Source organism: Bidens hawaiensis, unplaced genomic scaffold (assembly GCF_021521415.1).
Source record: "Bidens hawaiensis isolate Kalapana, Puna unplaced genomic scaffold, B.hawaiensis_p1.1 tig00054418_1, whole genome shotgun sequence".
In the NCBI taxonomy this organism is placed as follows: Eukaryota; Viridiplantae; Streptophyta; class Magnoliopsida; order Asterales; family Asteraceae; genus Bidens; species Bidens hawaiensis.
Window position 1 is genome coordinate 13,674 of NW_027499818.1, and position 17,356 is coordinate 31,029.

A 17,356-nucleotide genomic window follows, 5' to 3' on the forward strand; every position below is an offset into this window, starting at 1 on the left:
TGTGATTTTGGGAGTTAAAATCACACGAACTCAAAATGGACTTGTTTTAACTCAATCCCATTACGTGAGCAAAATTCTTGAGAAGTTTAATGCGAATGACTCTAATGTAGCTAGAACTCCCATTGACACGAGTCAACATCTAGCTAAAAATAGAAGAGAACCCGTTAACCAGTTGGAATAATTATTGGGAGTTTGATGTATCTTATGAGTTGCACTAGACCCGACTTAGCATATGTTGTGAGCAAGCTAAGTAGATACACAAGCAACCCAAGTTCAAGTCATTGGAACTGTGTGATTCGGTTGCTTCGGTACCTAAGATACACTAGAGAATACGGGTTACAATATAACAGATATCCTGCAGTTGTCGAAGGACATTGTGATGCAAATTGGATATCTGACACGAATGATTCCAGAGCAACAAGTGAGTATGTATTCACACTTGGAGGTGCTGCTATATAGTGGAAATCGTCTAAACAAACGGTTATAGCTAGATCCACGATGGAATCCGAATTCATCGTCCTAGATAAAGCGGGCGAAGAGGCAGAATGGTTACGTTAATTTGTTGAGGATATACCAAGATGGCCTAAGCCGGCATCGGCCATCTGTATACATCGTGATAGCCAATCGGAAATTGGCAGAGCTCATAGCACAATGTATAATGGTAAGAATAGACATATTAGACGTAGATATAATACGGTACGACAAGTAATATCTACTGGAATTGTCACTGTTGACTACGTGAGGTCAAAGGATAATATTGCGGATTCGCTAACAAAAGGCCTAAGTAGAGAGTTAGTTCAGAAGTCGTCCATGGGAATGGGACTGAAGCCCTTGAAAAATTAAAGTTCATGCGAAGGAAACCTAACTCAACAGACTGGAGATCCCAAGAGTTGAGTTCAATAGGAAAACCTAATTGTATGAATTAGTGCAGTCATTGTGGGGGGGGGGGGGATAACCCTACAATTTTAAGAGGGAGTTTACCACGTGGCAAGGTAACCTTCCTAGTCCATTCCTAAAAGTGACAAGTGTGAGGCTAAGCATATGGCTTTTAATGATTCGACCAAGGTAGTCATACATGGTGAATCACCTATGTGAGAGAGAAGTGGGGTCGCTTCGAAGGGTGTTGTTGGGCACAATACTTAATAGCTCTTGCAGAACCAGGCGCATGTTCATGACCATAACGAACATAACTATGAGGACTTGACTTTGTCAGGGAGAGTCTTGTGTGAAGTGTATTGTCGTCTACACAAACAGCAGACGAGTTCAAAGACATCACCGTCTACTCAGAGCCAGTGGGCTAAGTCTGCTTCATAAGCAAAGGTTCAAAGGATAACACCTACCTATTGTATGCAAGATTCAACTATTGAAATCTAATCGGAATAATGTTGTTTCGACCTCCATTCATGTGGGGGATTGTTGGAAGTTTTAAGTGTGTGAATGAAGGAAGTGATGGAAGTGGTAAAAGTTTGTCCCACATCGGTTTGGGAATAAAATAATGAATGGTTTATAAGGTAGTGACCTTACACCCATTTGAATTCTTTTTGACATGTTTTACCACAAGTCCTATGCACGCGTAGGGAGGGTGCAAATTTGGGTTTCTGGACTAGAAATTCATCGAACTCGTGCGTGCCCGCACGTCACGCGGACACGAATGCAACTCCGAAAACCCGAGCCCGCGTGAGACAGTTTTTTGAATTCGTTTTTGAAATTCAAATTGGTTGTCTGGTCAATACAATTAATGATCATAATGATTATGATTATTATTATTATTCAGTTTCAATTCTACACTAAATGGTCATTAGATGAATATTATTATTATTTAATATTCTTTAATGGTCATAACTCTGAATTGAATATATGTTTATGACTCTTGGTTATAAATACAATGGCCATTCTTTAGTCAACACACCACCTCAAAAACACACTTCATCTTCTTCCTACTGCAATAGCGTTATTTCCAATTTCGTTTCAGGCAAGTGTCCGAGTCCGGCAGAGCACCGATTCTGTTTCGAACCGGAGTACCCTGGGAACAGACCGAAAATTTGTTTAAGGGAATTGTGTTAAACACAAGCCTGGTTTACTGTGTCAATTATTTCTTATTTCTTTATTTTCTGGTTTTTATTAATACAAGATTTCCAACAAAACTTTTGTCTGCTTTTTAGACTAAGCGTACTGGGCGATATGTGGGGGCGACTTTTGGACGAGAACACCGCCCCCCGGGCGAAATGTGGGGCGATAGGGGGGGGGGCGAAAACCTTTTGTCGCTGGTGAATGTATGTGTGATGTGTGTGTATTGTATGTATGTATATATATTTATATTATTATTATTATATATGTTTGTGTGTGGTATATATATACATATATGTATATATATTAGCCTACAACACCATTACACCTCAAAAACAAATTCCTACTATTTACTGACTGGGCGACACGTGTCACAATTCTCCCAATTTGTAGCTCCTCCAATACGCATAGCCTTAGCAGGAAGCATGAAATACTCATATAATTAACTCAGGCAAATCCCAAGTCCAAAAGGCATAAACCGCGGGTGCTTTGCATCATTGAGAAATGATATGCCGCAAAATCTTGAACTAGGCTACAAAAAACTAACCTATTTTTAGTCACCTAGTTGTTTCAAACAAATGGAAAATCTGACGTCACCACTCGCATCCCCTAGGTTGCACTATATGATATGGTTCTGATTTTTGACTATATGTTTTCAAAAGTTTAAAGTGATTTGAAAATAGAGTTAAGTGTCATTTTAGTATTCGTGGTTTAGCCAACTACGCAACTTTAGTACCTAAACTTTATTTTGTGCAACTGGCTACCTCAGTTTCAAAAACTTGCCATTTTAGTATTTTTGGCTAACCCCGTTAATTTTTTCACGTTAAGTCAAGGGTAAACTTGTAATTTCAGTTATTTTATTAATTCATTTAACTTAGGTACTAAAGTTGCGTAGTTGGCCAAACCACATGTACTAAAATGGCACTTAACTCTTCATTTAATAAAATTCCCCCTTTAGTAAAGGTTTTGTTTAGTTTTTAAACATTTGAAAACCCTATGGACCGATGGTGTCAAATCTTAAACTAAACAGCCCCCACCCCCTTTCTCTTTCGTTTTTCGGCTTCTGTCCCATCTCAATACCGGTGGGATTCCGGCCATCTCAGCTCTGGCCAACTGGTTAATTTTCATTTTGAATTCCAACCCAAAATATGCTATACAATATGTGCAGTGCATTGACCTGATTAAGCAGGGGATTAACAGCTCTGATTGACGAAATCGGAGGGCGGAATTGGGCCCAATTGTGGTGGTGTAACTAGTTGCATGATCCGTTAGGACCAATTTTGACATTTCTATGGTTTATGAGGATTTGGGGGTCTTTCAAACTTGACTATAAAAGTATTCAGAACCAGCTTATGAACAAGTCAGTCACTTGTCCTACTGGCTATTGCATCCCTCGTTAAAACTTTGTAAAAACCATAGGCGTGAGTTCGAGTCCCTGTCACCACATATTTTTTTTGAGTTTATGATAAAATAATTGAAATTACAAGTTTACCTCTGACTTAACGAGAAAAAATTTACGGGGTTAGCAAAAAGTACTATAATGGCAAGTTTTTTGAAGCTGGGGTAGCTAGTTGCACAAAAAAAAGGTTAGGTACTAAAGTTGCGTAATTTGCCAAACCACAGATACTAAAGTGGCACTTAACTCTTTTTGAGTTTATGATAAAATGATTGAAATTACAAGTTTACCCCTGACTTAACGAGAAAAAATTAACGGGGTTAGCAAAAAGTACTAAAATAGCAAGTTTTTTTGAAGCTGGGGTAGCTAGTTGCACAAAATAAAGTTTAGGTACTAAAGTTGCATAGTTGGCCAAACCATAGGTACTAAAGTGACACTTAACTCTTTGAAAATATTTTATAACCATTATCCAAGAAATGTTTCGTTAAATGTGTTATGAAGTACGTATTTAATTTGCTTGTTTGTGAGTTTGTCCGTCATCATGTGTGGTCCTTCACTCCTTTCGGATGAATGGGACGCTTGTGTTAACTGGTCTAAATTCACATGTGATTTGAATGTGATTGTTATATATTTGTAGTCTTGTACTAAGAGTTTGAAGAATGAAAATGTTTTTTTAAGGAAGACTTTTATATATTTATAAAAGTTTATAACAATAATATCATAAAAGTACATTTGATATAAGTTTATATATTTAATTATAAATTGTTGAATTTTGCATCCATGTGGTTAGGGAGGGAGCAAGTTGCGTCCCTTCCAAAATTTTTAATTGATTTGAGTCCATGAAGTTTTCTGGTGGGATCAAATGTGTCTCTCCGTCATCTCTCCAATCCGTTAGCACTTTCAAATGGAGAGGCAAACTCGACATTTCACCCCTATATCAAAAACCATATACTTATTATTTTCCCGACTTTCCCATTTCACCTATGTATCAAACACTATATACTTGTTATTACCTTCACCTTCCCATAGTCATTCAATCTGCGTCCATGAACTTCTCTCTCCATCATTGTAGCCCGACCCGCCTGCACCCATGCACCTTCATCTTTGGCAATCGTCTTGCTAACCACCACCACCTATCTCACCACCATCTATTGACCACCACGTCCTTCATTCTTTTCTTCGTCTCCCACTTCAAAAATTCCCAATCTTCACAATCACCTATTTCAACACCAATCGTTGTTGACCACCATTATCACATCTCAACCCGACCACTATCAGATATGCCAAATAGGACCATAAACACCCCTAGTTACGTGTATAATGATAGATTTGTCTAATTAGTTTACCTTTTTAGTTTATATATTTATATTTTTATTTTATGCTTTCGTCCACGTTTTTTTTTTCCTTTTTGTTATTTTGTATCTTCCAGTGTTTAAACGAATAAAATACATCAACCTCATATGAATAATTGTGAAAAAAAAAAAATCAATTTGGTGGTTTTTTGTTGACTTGATACATTGGTGTATGTATGGTGGACTTAACTTATATGATTAGTGTAAAATGGGGTTAACTTGACTAGTTAAAATGATATGTTAACAATAATAAATTTGAATTGTTTATAAAGTTTGCTATTTAAAAGAAATAACTAGTAAGTTTCACTCGTCTAGTTACATAATAACATCCTTTTCTAATGATAAATCTGAATTTGTCATGGAAAAACCGCCACATCTAAATAAATTATAAATTACTTAAAAAAAACATTACAACTAAATTTAAAAGAAAATAATAAAAAAATATGAAAACAAATAGAATACGATAATACTAAATTTAATTTTTGTCACAATTTGCTAAGATTTCGGCTTGTCTTTTTTACATAAAGTTCATGAACACGCCCCATTAAATGGAGATGTCTTTCGCAGTGTTAAGTCTCACATCCTTTTAAATTTGCTCCCTAAAGTAGTCGGTGGCTTTTGAAGTCCAAACTTTCAATTTCTTCATCACCTCTAGATTGAGTGTAAATTAAGAAGATGCTTTGGCTTTTACTTAACTTTTGTCTCTCCCGACCGAACGAGCCAAATCGTCCGAAAGATCAAACTCGTTGTCTGTGTCATTAAGATTTATACGAGAATGTGCGTCCGAAACAGCTTGCGACAACATATAATCATTGGACGTTGACGTTTTCGACAGTTTAGACGATCGACCTGATTTATTTAATCCTGATTCGTTAAAAGACAAAACCGAGGGGTGGCTAGTTCGATCTCAAGGGGAGAATAAAGAGGATATTATTATCTAAGTTTTATTTATTTAAAGTATAAGTTTAATATTTATTAGTATCCTACTTCTAATTAATTTGTGTTTGTTAGGTTTATAAATACCTTTGAGTTGTTGATGATGATGAGGAGGAGGAGGATATTCCTAAATATTAATTCAACAGAGCACATACTTCTTTATCCCTATTTTTGTTTTTCTTTTTTTTTTTTTTGCAACCAAAACCCATCGCCATATCTAAAATTTCCGTTTCTGTATTTACGATTCAAGATCACAACTGAGGTTCTCTCCAATTATTCACCAACACGACCCATTAACGGGACGAGATTCCACTTCGATCTTTGTTTCAAAAGTTACCAAGGCCTTTGCATATTAAACGTGGGGTTGTGCTCGTCTTTATAGTGTGCATGCGATTCAACTAAGACGCCTACACCACTTGCACTACTTGAACGACTACGTGAAGCCCGGTTGATAGTTAAAATATCCAAGTTTTCGACGCATTATGCCAAATACTAATCATGCATGTTTTAGTATAAAACATGTAGAAGTTTCGTTCGTGATAAAAAAAAAAGATAGTCGTAAACGGAGATCTTTAGGTGCAATTTATGCGCCGATCATAACTAAGATATATTATGTTGGAAGTTGGAACCAATTATCTTTTGGTGATTATATGTTTAAAATCGTACACCATTTTGCGTTCTTCATTATTAAGGATGACAATGAGTCGGGTTTCACTTTTCAGACATGCTTAGGTCATCACAGCCCATACCTGATAATAATAGCTTGTCTAATACCAGGCTCCAAACCCCGTATATATTTATAATACATTAGGTTAGCAGGAATAAGAAATATAATCGGGTATGTTATATACCATATATGCTTAAAGTAAATAGTTAAAAAAAAATCATGTCGGGAATATAATTGGGTAAACAGGTAAGAATGTGTTATCAAGTAATCGGGTTTGCTGGTCGGGTAAACAGGTTTTTCCTTCGGGCTTGTGTGATGAACAATCACGTTACACCATGATGTATATCCGCCATCGGTCGGGGTGTGACAAGTATATTATATTATATATACCGTATATACTTGATATAAATCAGGTTGGTAGGTACTAAGAATCTAATCGGATATATTATGAGTCACACATTAAACACCATGGCATACACAAGCCATAACATAACAATCTTTAAAACATCATCAATGGATAAGACACAACATTACCATCATTAACGATCATTTAATGGAACTGTTTTTAATTAAAGCTTTTCTGCAACTCTTGAATCTGCTCCAGTTCTGTAACTAACTCATCAGCATTGGGCCTCATTTCGGGTTTATCACTGATACATTTCTTTGCAAGTAAGGCGGCTCGTATCGCAGCAGCAGGAGAATATTGGCCTTCAATCCGTGGATCCATTATGACAAGGATGTTTTCTTTGCTCTTCAGAGTTAGCAAACATGAGTAGATTTCCTTGCATACCAAGATTTATATCAATACTTCGCCTCCCTGTTAACAATTCAAGAAGAACCACCCCAAAGCTGTATATCTCGCATCTTCTAGTCCAAACACCTTTCATAACAATATGAAAGAAAGAAAGACGAAACTAATAAAAATATTTTTTGTCATTTTAAATATACTTTGGGCGACTTTTAGGGCCGGCCGGCGAGCCACACCCTCAGCCTGATTTGTGATTTGTCTGTCATTTAGCAATCCCAAGGGTGCTTTTCATTACATCAAATAAACTAAGGAAAAAATAATCTTTTTTTTGCTCCGTAAATATTCTTTTCCGAGGGGCAATTTTTTTAATATATTTTCATATAACCTATCTTACTCTTCTAACAAAGTAAAATAATGAGGCTTAGGTGTCAAACGCGCATTCAGTTATAGCATGAAATCTCTCCTAATCTTCAAATATTGCATGTCCATCTTAACTATTCATTGGTCATAGGTCAAAACTTTATAGCGATTGAGCTATAAAATATTGTCAAGAAATTTAAAGTAAACTATTGATTGAAGATAACCAAGAACAACCTTTTTTTAAGGTTGGTTTGTTTCTTCGATGCCCCGTTTTTTCGTATGAACACTATATCTTGCATTATAGAGGATAGCTAGAAAAATAATTTCAGGATAACTAGAGAAAAGCTTTTCCCGTATTAAAACTAAAAATTAAAAATTAAAAAAGCTAGAATAAAAACCAAAAAGAGATAAAAGAAGAAAATTAAGCGGCCGATCAATTCATCCTTGCGAGTTGCGATTGCAACAAGCGTGGCCACCAGGGCCACCATTCCACCACTCAGTTCGTCAAGGCGTCACCGTTGACCATCATTAGACGCCACCATTGACCACCAATAGCCCACCTTTGATCACCAATGTATTCTTTATTTATCTTTTTATGTTTCAATTTCTTAATGCACTGTATTTTTGCTATGTCTTTTGTTATAATGTTAATTGATGATTAAATAAATTAACATATATATAATCCGTTACTCATTAGCGCCTACAAGCCTTTTTCTTTCGGATTCGGTCATGTCGACTTTCAATTCATATTAGACCTGTTTCGCCCAAAGTGTATTGTAACGATGCTGTTTTTAATTCGGTATTGGCGTTTAAGTGAAGGAGTTTTGAATAATTGTGTGTCAAATTTATGAGTTCTATTCACATTAATTTATATAACATTCTTCAATAAGATTACCTGTCATCGCATGTTCAGGAGCAAAAATGCGAATGGAAGCCCAATCTCTTGCGTTTAGCGTGTTTTCCAACTCAATTTTGTAAAGTTTTGGATTGTAATTCTGAAAGCATGAAAAGGTTAAATATGTAAAATACCTCAACAGAAGAACTAAAGAGTGAGAATATATAATTGTATAATCTCTTGAATTAACATACTCACAGAATCAATTAATATATTGCATGACTTGATATTATGATATCTCACATTTGTTGTAGTACTATGTAAGTATTCAAGCCCTTTTGCAACACCCGTAGCAATTTTTATGCGAAGATTCCATGAAAGGGGTTGAAAGTTAGAACTATCTGTCATGAGAATTATGATAATTAGTAGATAAAAATAAAGGTGTCTGTTTCGACTCAATTATTATGAATGGCTTGATTTTGTGACCTGTTTGGCACCAATAAAATATAGACAAGATCCAGTTGCAAGAACTCACTTGGGAAAAGGAGGTTTTCCAAGCTGCGTTGTTGCACAAACTCGTACACAAGAAATCGGTGCACACCCTCTATGCAAAAACCAATTAATTTAGCAAGATTTGGATGATTTAGTGAAACTACCTTTGGCACTAACCAATCATGCAGTGCCACATCATTTTTAACCTTAACTCCATAAACTACCCTAAAGATTATTTTTTTTATAACTTTAAATACAAATGAATAAAATCTTCCATTAAAAGTTACATAATTCATAATTCAAACTAAAATTTAAAATTACATAATTCAAACTAAAATCACATGATTACGCTTAAAGATTTATTCCTTTTATTAATTTTTAACTACAAATAAATCACAAAATGTACCATTAATTAAATAAAACCCACATTCAGTTCATTATGTGTTTTCTTTTTTTTTTCTTTAAGAAAAAATATTATATATTAAACAAATAAAAAGCTCAATGCAATGTATATATTAAACAAAAGAAATTTTCAACCACCAATAAGGCAATAATTATTTGTTCTTCTTTATCTCGTCATACCTGCAACCCAAACCCACAACTTGTTTATGACAAACAAAAAACTGGTAAACTATTCATTAAAACAAATCTGAATTATATAAGAAATTAACAAATAACATGACCGTACGTTTATGTGGAAAAAAAGCCTGGTGTTGTTTGTAAAATAAAAGTAAACACCTATATATCAAACTTGGATAATAAACTGTTGCAATCCATACATATGAATTTATTTTTTCGCTTACCAACCACTCTAGATCACTTTTTCCAGGACCAGAATAGTCCAACTTCTTGACAACATAGACCAGGTCTTTATCAATCCGGCCCTCATAAAACGAACCACGTTCACCTTTTACTAACACGCGATTCGGATGGAAATTTCTTGTAGCCTTTTTGAGTGATTTGAACTCAAAATATTTCAAACTCTTTGATGGCGAGTGTGAAGACTGTCTACCAGTTAATTTAACACCAGAAACCTTGGAATTAACCGGGCATACATCAACGTTTAATCATTAATGTCAAGTGTCAACAATGGCAATCAAAATTAGGAGTAGATCGATCTATGCTTACCTACACAGAGACGAGAACCCATTTGATGTTCTTGATCTTTTTTTTTTTCTGATTCAAAGCTAGAAAAAAATATAAACTTAACAATTTTCAAAGTAAAAGTAAATGATCAAAAGCATTCAAAGAAAAAAAGAGCCGTTTAGACCAATTTGATATCCTTTTAAGGTAACATCTTTTATTGTACACCTAACTTTCTAATATGTATGGAATACTTACAAGTTGCAAGCACTCATGAGCTTCATTATTACGTGTAGCTAAATACTTGTTCCGACTCATTTGGTACAATAACCATTCTTACTTTAAAAATTAAGCAACACACCTGCCGATCAAGCAATTCTTTTTAACAGGGGCGTCATTTTGGTACGCTATTATATATGTTGCAAAGGGTACATACACGTGTTTTAAATCGAAAACCATAAAAATAAATAACAATACACGTTTCGTTGGGCGTGTAATTGTATGCGTAGAAAATAAATATAGGGTTTATTAAAACTCAAACTAAATCGTGGGTGCTATATTATAATTTTACTAATACTTGGAGGGAAGAAAACTAAAAGGTATTAATAAGGTAAGGAAATGAAAACTGATTAAAGTCGAAGAAGAATATAAATTATAAGATGTGCAAATATAAAAAGACATGTTGTACAAAGTACAAACTAACAAAGTTCGGAGGTAAGGAACCGAAAGCTATTAAAGTGTAAATAATAAAGAAATAAATACAAAAGAGTGATGTACAAATTAAAAAAGCACAAACTAAATTGAATTAGGGATGAACATGGTACAGGACCGGTACCGACCGGTCCCGATCCCGAAAATCTCGATCCCAAAAATCCCTAATTATTGGTACCGGTACCGGTACCGAAATATTCGATTCGGTACCGGTACAGTACCGGGACGGTACCGGGATTATACCGGTACCGGAGGTAAAAAATCGGAAAATACCGATACCGTACCGTACCGGTACCGGTACCGTACCGATCCCAAAACTTAAAACTTTGTTACCGATTCGGTACCGACGGTACCAATTTCAGTACCCGTACCGGTACGGTACCGGTACTAATCGGTACCGATCCCGATTTTGCTTATCCCTAAATTGAATAGTGTAGATAGAATCATATTTGATAATTAGTATGTTAAAAACATGAAGATGTTTAAAGGAACTCATAAACTAATAATAAACTTATATCTATTGTTTCAAAGGGTAAGGCTAAAATACAAAGAGAAACAAAAATAAGAAGTGTGAGAATGAATTGTTGACCACACAAAAAACCCTTTAAAAATAAATTCAAAAAAAATAATAAAAAAAGCATAACTCAGAATATAAACAAAAAACAAAAAAAATTAAAAAACTAAAATGTTTCGGCCATCATTCCAGTTCAAAAAAATACAAAGAAAGGACGAAAAGACACAATGGTGAGATCAAAGACACAATTATGACTAAAAAAAGACACAATAGATCGTAAAATATAACACAATGCCGAACAAAATATATCATAATGTTTAGTAGTATAACACAATATGAAGAAAAAAAAAAGCAATCAATGACGAAAACAAACCCAAAACATAATGATAAAGACACAACGATTTTTTTCACTCACTATTGTTTTTGTTTTTTTTTTGAGAATGAGATAGGCGGTAGAAACATTTTTGTGTCTTCATATTTTTCGTTTTTTATTAAATTTTGAATTATGATTTTTTTATTTGTTTTTTTTTAATTTTTTAAGGGTTTTTTTTGTGTGGCTATAAATACTTCGCATCCTTCTTATTTTTGTTCCCCTTCGTAGAATAACTTGACACAGTTTCAAAATATATTATATAGTTTATTAATTAATACTTTTATATCATTTTTTTAGCTGTAAAATTGTTACAAAGTTTTAGTATTGTTGTTGTTATTGCAATACTTCCAAATCTAAATGTCTAATTGCTTAACCTTTTGTCCATTTGTGTCTCGTAACACCATATATACATTACACATAATATTAATGTGACATTTAGGGTCCATCACCCACCTTCTCTCGTTCTTCTAAATTTTAATAAGTGACGCTACTTCATTTGATAAAGATTTTAGTCAATTCACTACTTCACTTGGATAGATGGATGCATCATTAATTGGACCCATCCCCAGCCATTAACTCTTGTCATAAATATAATTTTAAACTTTCACTGTGAACAAATAAATGTTTTTATTTATAAAATTGAAATATGTACGACGCTAGTAGCATGTCACGTTAGTTATATAGTCAAACGCCCAAGATCTATTTTAATTTGGGAGGGGCCTTCATGGGCTGTTGCATGTTGGTCGCCAATTGAAAAGACGCAGCTAACCGCCATCGCAAACAATGTACGTAATTCGTTTATGCGTGTGTGGTGGTTCTCGATGAAAAAAAGGGACCTTCGTTTAAAATTACCTAAGTTATGACAAGGAAGTGTCAATCAGTTAACAATTTCAAAATTTAAGCGGAACTATTTTACAACTCCATGGTTTAAGTTCCATAAGCCTTAAAATTTGAGTTTCAACAAACACGACTATAGTTAATACGCTAATAGCTAAACCAACTAAATTTTCAAGTGTTACTAAAACTTTCAATCAACTAAAGTATCTAATTGAATTTAGTCTAAACACAAATATCATATAAACATATGTAAAAGTGTGATAAAGACTAGAAAAAAATAAAAATGAATAGCAATTTTATTCTCACATATTCATTCAACTTCAATGGATCCATGGTGTTTTCATTCATCTTTTTCGAAACTCTAATATAAAAGCGTGTTTTATTTGTGCTAATTTTATATATGATGTTCTTTTCTTTATGCCATCCAGAATCAAATATCTTATCATTTTTTGTTAGATTTACTATTCTATTAAAGAATATAATTCAAACTTATAAAATCACTATGTGTATTTTTTTTCGTAATTATGAATAAATGACGTGAGAATATACCACGTATTCATATGAATATTCCATCAGAATATATAATTTGAACTTGGAAAATCATTTACTTTGATAAATACATGGTATTTTTACATTAATTAATCATTTATTATATAGTTTAACTATATTTCTTTTAAGTATCTCATGCATCACAAGAGTTCTAAAACTAGTTTAGTTTATACACATAGATCACGTGGTACAGTTGATACATGAACATTTTCAAATAAATAATTAAAACTAGAATGATAACAATCATTTATATGTAGCGTGCTTGGGAAAGGAAGATACTGAACATATTGTACGCATACCCTGATACCCATAGTGAATATCACTAGCCATTCTTACACAAATTAAGCAAGATACACATAGCTGAGTAACCCTTAACTCAGTCATGTTACATGGGGACTGAAACAAAAAACAAGAGCGTAATATATTCCTTAAGTGTCTTTTCTGGAAAAGTGAGCCCGTCGTTGTACTTGTACGTCACGTCTGTCATTTGTGCAAGATTAACAATTGGAGCAAGTAGATCCTTTGGCACAGCTGTTGGCTTTAGACACCCCTCACGTATATCTTTCCATGCATTTTCAACCATATTTTTAACTGCATTGACGGCTACATTTTCTGACACCATAAAAGTCTTCATATATGCGTCTACACTTGTGGCTGATGGACCTCTTTCACGCTCAAACTTCATATGAATGTCAAGTGTTATTAGAGTGTATAACAATATATGCTATTTTGTATCTATTTTGTAGTCATAGATAATATACTGATCGTACAAAATCTTTTTCACGGAAAAGGTTTATTACCTGGACACTCACGACATCATTTTCAATCCTTCCGATTAACTCTGTAGCTATTAACATATTTGGATCACTTTCATACCAAACTATAACATCTTGCGTGACAATCTCGCCCATACCAATCAACGCAGACTTACTTAAAATATCATATGCAGAAGTAAAACGCCCAATCTTCATATACGCTTCAAATGATGGCACCTCTCCAACATGTCTCCATTCAGCCTCTTGATGGTAGCTTCTTGCCAAGTTTTGAAACTGACACATAACAGAAATAAAGGAAAAATATAGTTATTTACACGGTGATTGTAAGTAGAAATTGAGAGTGAAGCATAATGATATTTGGTAACAATAGAATCATACAGCTTTTATTGAAGCCTCAATGATATTTGGTGTCAACTGATGAGGTACTTGTTTGTTAAATTCGGCATACTCGTTGAGAATCATTTCATAGACCGGTTTCATATATTCTGGAAGTTGCGAAATAGCACTGATGTCCCACCTAAAAAGACCAAAACAACAAAGGATAGAATATGGATCAATCAATATGTTGTTTAACATTGTTAGTGAGATATACATAAATACATCAACTGATACAAGAGCATGACCATCCCAGAATCCTAGGACTATCCCAGAATCCCACATTATTCAAATATATACAAAATTCACCAAAAGTCAAATACAAGTCCAACAATTTGAACCAAAAATAAGTACCATAAGGAACCAACACAGATTATACTAATACTAATATACATTATAACCACATCAATTATTCCTTGAAATTTATTGCGTTTTCCATTTTTTTTGGATTGATTCCAACCACATTTTTTTCCTTATTTCTGATTGCTTTTTTCACGCTGACAACTGCTTTGTGACCGTGTTTCTTTTTCTTTTAACTCTAATCTTTAATATGTTGTGACCAAGTGATTTGGCCGTTTTGCGACCTTTTGGTGGGGAGGCTAATTCTAAAACCTGTGTAGCTATGGTTGCAATTTGGTTGGTAAATTTGCGACCATTTGGTGAATTATGGAATCAATGTAACAAAGGTCTTAGAGCATTCCCAACCCATTCCCTATATTATTATGAGAAGAGTTTGTAAATTATAGGGTGGGGTTTTGAGTGGTTATGAGTGTAAATTATAGGGTGGAGAGAGAAAATGTAGTGATTTTTTTGTAAATATGAGAAAACTTTGTTTGTTCCTATTTATTTTTTAATGTTTGTTGAATCGGTTGTGAGTATAGGAGAGAGAAAACTGTAATGATAAAGTTATAAAGTAATATTATTTAATTGAACAGAAAAGAGAAATATAGTGTTTTGTAGTATAATTATAAAGATGGAGATGAAGATCCGGATGAGAATGCTCTTAATCGGCAATTCGGTAGCAAAATTTGTGATTGTATTTTTCAGCCGTAAATGCCCAACGTTATAGCTAAGAAACAGTCAAACAAATACCTATTTATTGCGTGAGTTAGAAGTCGGGCCTCCTCAATAGTAGAATATGCATCATATGTGTCATCTAACACCGACACAAACACTACGATTTTTGTTGTTATTATTCGAGCTTGAGAATAATGAGGCTCCAAGAAAAAAGCCAATATCCACATATAGAGCTCAGGCACTCTCTCTCTAACATAAGGTATTTTTGCTTGTAAGTCTATGTCTTTCCACCACCTAAATCAAAAGGTATAGATTCATTATTGATCATTTTATGTTATATCCATGCAATTAGAAATTGTTTTTCTTCTTCAATCACTTACTTTGAAATAATTCGAAGCTCTTCCTTTTGTAGGAGTTGCAAGTAGTTGAAATGCACCTTTGCAAGCGTTAGTAGCGAGTCATATCTCGAAATTTCTTCTTCGAATTCAGACAGATACCACCTTGCTTCTACCATTTGATGCCCTCGATTATAAGGCCTCTCCAACACATGTTTCACTTGTCGTGAAAGAGTACCTTGGAGTGTTTTTTCTATGGTTTTTAGTTTAGTTTCTATGAAAATATTGGCTTCATCTAGTATAGATTCTCCTCCAATTCTTAATTGAGCACTCTCATAGAAACCTATCATACCCCTCACATCTTTACTGATGTCTTCTTTGAACTCACCCGAACTACAGTCCTTGAACTTGTTGAACACGTCTACATAACCGCCATAAATTTAACAATATACAATAAAAATATATAAATCCGTCTTTAAGCAACTTTTTTGAGTGACTTACCACAGGATAACCTGTAACCAAAGCTTCTAAAGACTTGAAAGTGAATAGATATTGTATAAAGATCTGCTTCTTGGCAACTTTGCAAATTAAGCTGCTGGTTGAAAAGTTGATCAAGTTGGCCATCAATATCATTCGAGAAAAGATATGTCAAACCAAGACGATACACAGAGTAAATCAAACTCAATTTCTCGTTTGAATCAATAGCGGGGTTTAGTATCAATCTTCTAAGTTGTTCTTTCGGTTGCTCCATAGCTTTACCATATGCTTCCAATTGCTAGAGAATGAAACCACGTAGTTATTCGTAACTTAAAGAAAGACATACCAACACAAGCATGACTCGAGTTAAGTGATATAATCGGAGCATTGCTAAAAAAACTATCTCGATAGAAAAGATTCTATGTCTGCCACCGAACACAACAATGTTAATTTTACAAGTGTGAGTAATCTATATGAGCTCTTACCGAATTGTCAAGGGAGAATGATAGGAAGCGATCACCCCAAATCGATGGAGGAAAGTTGACTACGGGACGCACCGACTCTATGGTGCTTTGTGCATTGGCTTGGAAGACAGTGTTAGCTACCGTTGTGGCCATTTTGGAATGCATCATCTAGTTTGAATCAAAGGGAAATATTATGGTTGAGTATAACATTATCTTGGGCATTCAATGTTGTTTATAGAAGATCATGAACATTAAAAATAAATAAAGAAACCTACTTAAATACTCCGTATGAGTTTACCTAATCAATATTGGTCCCCAAATTGGACTCCATGTCGGAGCTCAACAAAAATTCATGTCATGTTAGAGCATCTCTTTAATGTGATGTTTAGTACTGATGTGACATTTGTTAGAATACTAGCTGGATGAATGCACACTGAAGGTATGTTCAGTTTAGAGCATATCCAATAAACTGAATAAAAGTAAACATGATAAGTGGGTTCAGTGTAATTAATTTTTTAATTAAATTTTGAAAACAATTTCAACATCCTACTTTAATTATCTTTCTTTTTTTTATTTAAGAATGATTTTTTTTGTTTGTTTTTACCTTCAACGGTAAATTTTATAATAAAAAGTGTTATTGTTTATGTATTTTAATAAAAATAATAATTTTGTGTGTGTGAGGGCGTGTGATTGGTTTATTTATTGTTCATGTAATTTTTTAAATTTTTATTTATTTGACTTTTATTATTTTTATTTTAAAGCTATTTACTATAACTTATTTTATTTTTAAATAATATGAAATAAAAAATAAGATACCTATAAAAGTTTTTTAGTTTATAGAAATAAAATATAAAAGTAGGTGATTATGTGGAATACAAGGGTGTTTAAAAGTGGATGTAGTGTTGGTGGAAAAATAAAATTTTTTGATATTTGAAAGTAGATGAGTGAAAATCTTATGTGTCAGCTGATGTGATGCGTTTAGTTGTTGTTTA

At 33.9% G+C, this 17,356-nt stretch overlaps 1 protein-coding gene across 1 annotated transcript; it reads right to left on the reverse strand.

Annotated features, from left to right (window-relative positions):
• Positions 1–13,305: 13,305 nt before the first annotated feature.
• Positions 13,306–16,563, reverse strand: LOC143600604 (alpha-copaene synthase-like). Its single transcript, XM_077078243.1, has 7 exons — positions 16,386–16,563; positions 15,925–16,198; positions 15,469–15,844; positions 15,164–15,382; positions 14,075–14,213; positions 13,721–13,969; positions 13,306–13,599 (listed from the first exon to the last, which is right to left on the reverse strand). Exons 1-7 carry the CDS (start codon positions 16,530–16,532, stop codon positions 13,306–13,308), a joined length of 1,698 nt encoding a protein of 565 aa, XP_076934358.1. The 5' UTR covers positions 16,533–16,563.
• Between the last annotated feature and the right edge of the window lie 793 nt (positions 16,564–17,356).

What these genes read in the sequence shown, in the direction of transcription:
- LOC143600604 (XM_077078243.1), bottom strand. Translation starts at nt 16,532, where the DNA reads ATGATGCATTCCAAAATGGCCACAACGGTAGCTAACACTGTCTTCCAA. An exon ending in TGGTTACAGGTTATCCTGTG is followed by an intron (nt 15,845 to 15,924) that starts GTAAGTCACTCA and finishes GCGGTTATGTAG; the next exon opens with ACGTGTTCAACAAGTTCAAG. An exon ending in GAGCTTCGAATTATTTCAAA is followed by an intron (nt 15,383 to 15,468) that starts GTAAGTGATTGA and finishes CTTTTGATTTAG; the next exon opens with GTGGTGGAAAGACATAGACT.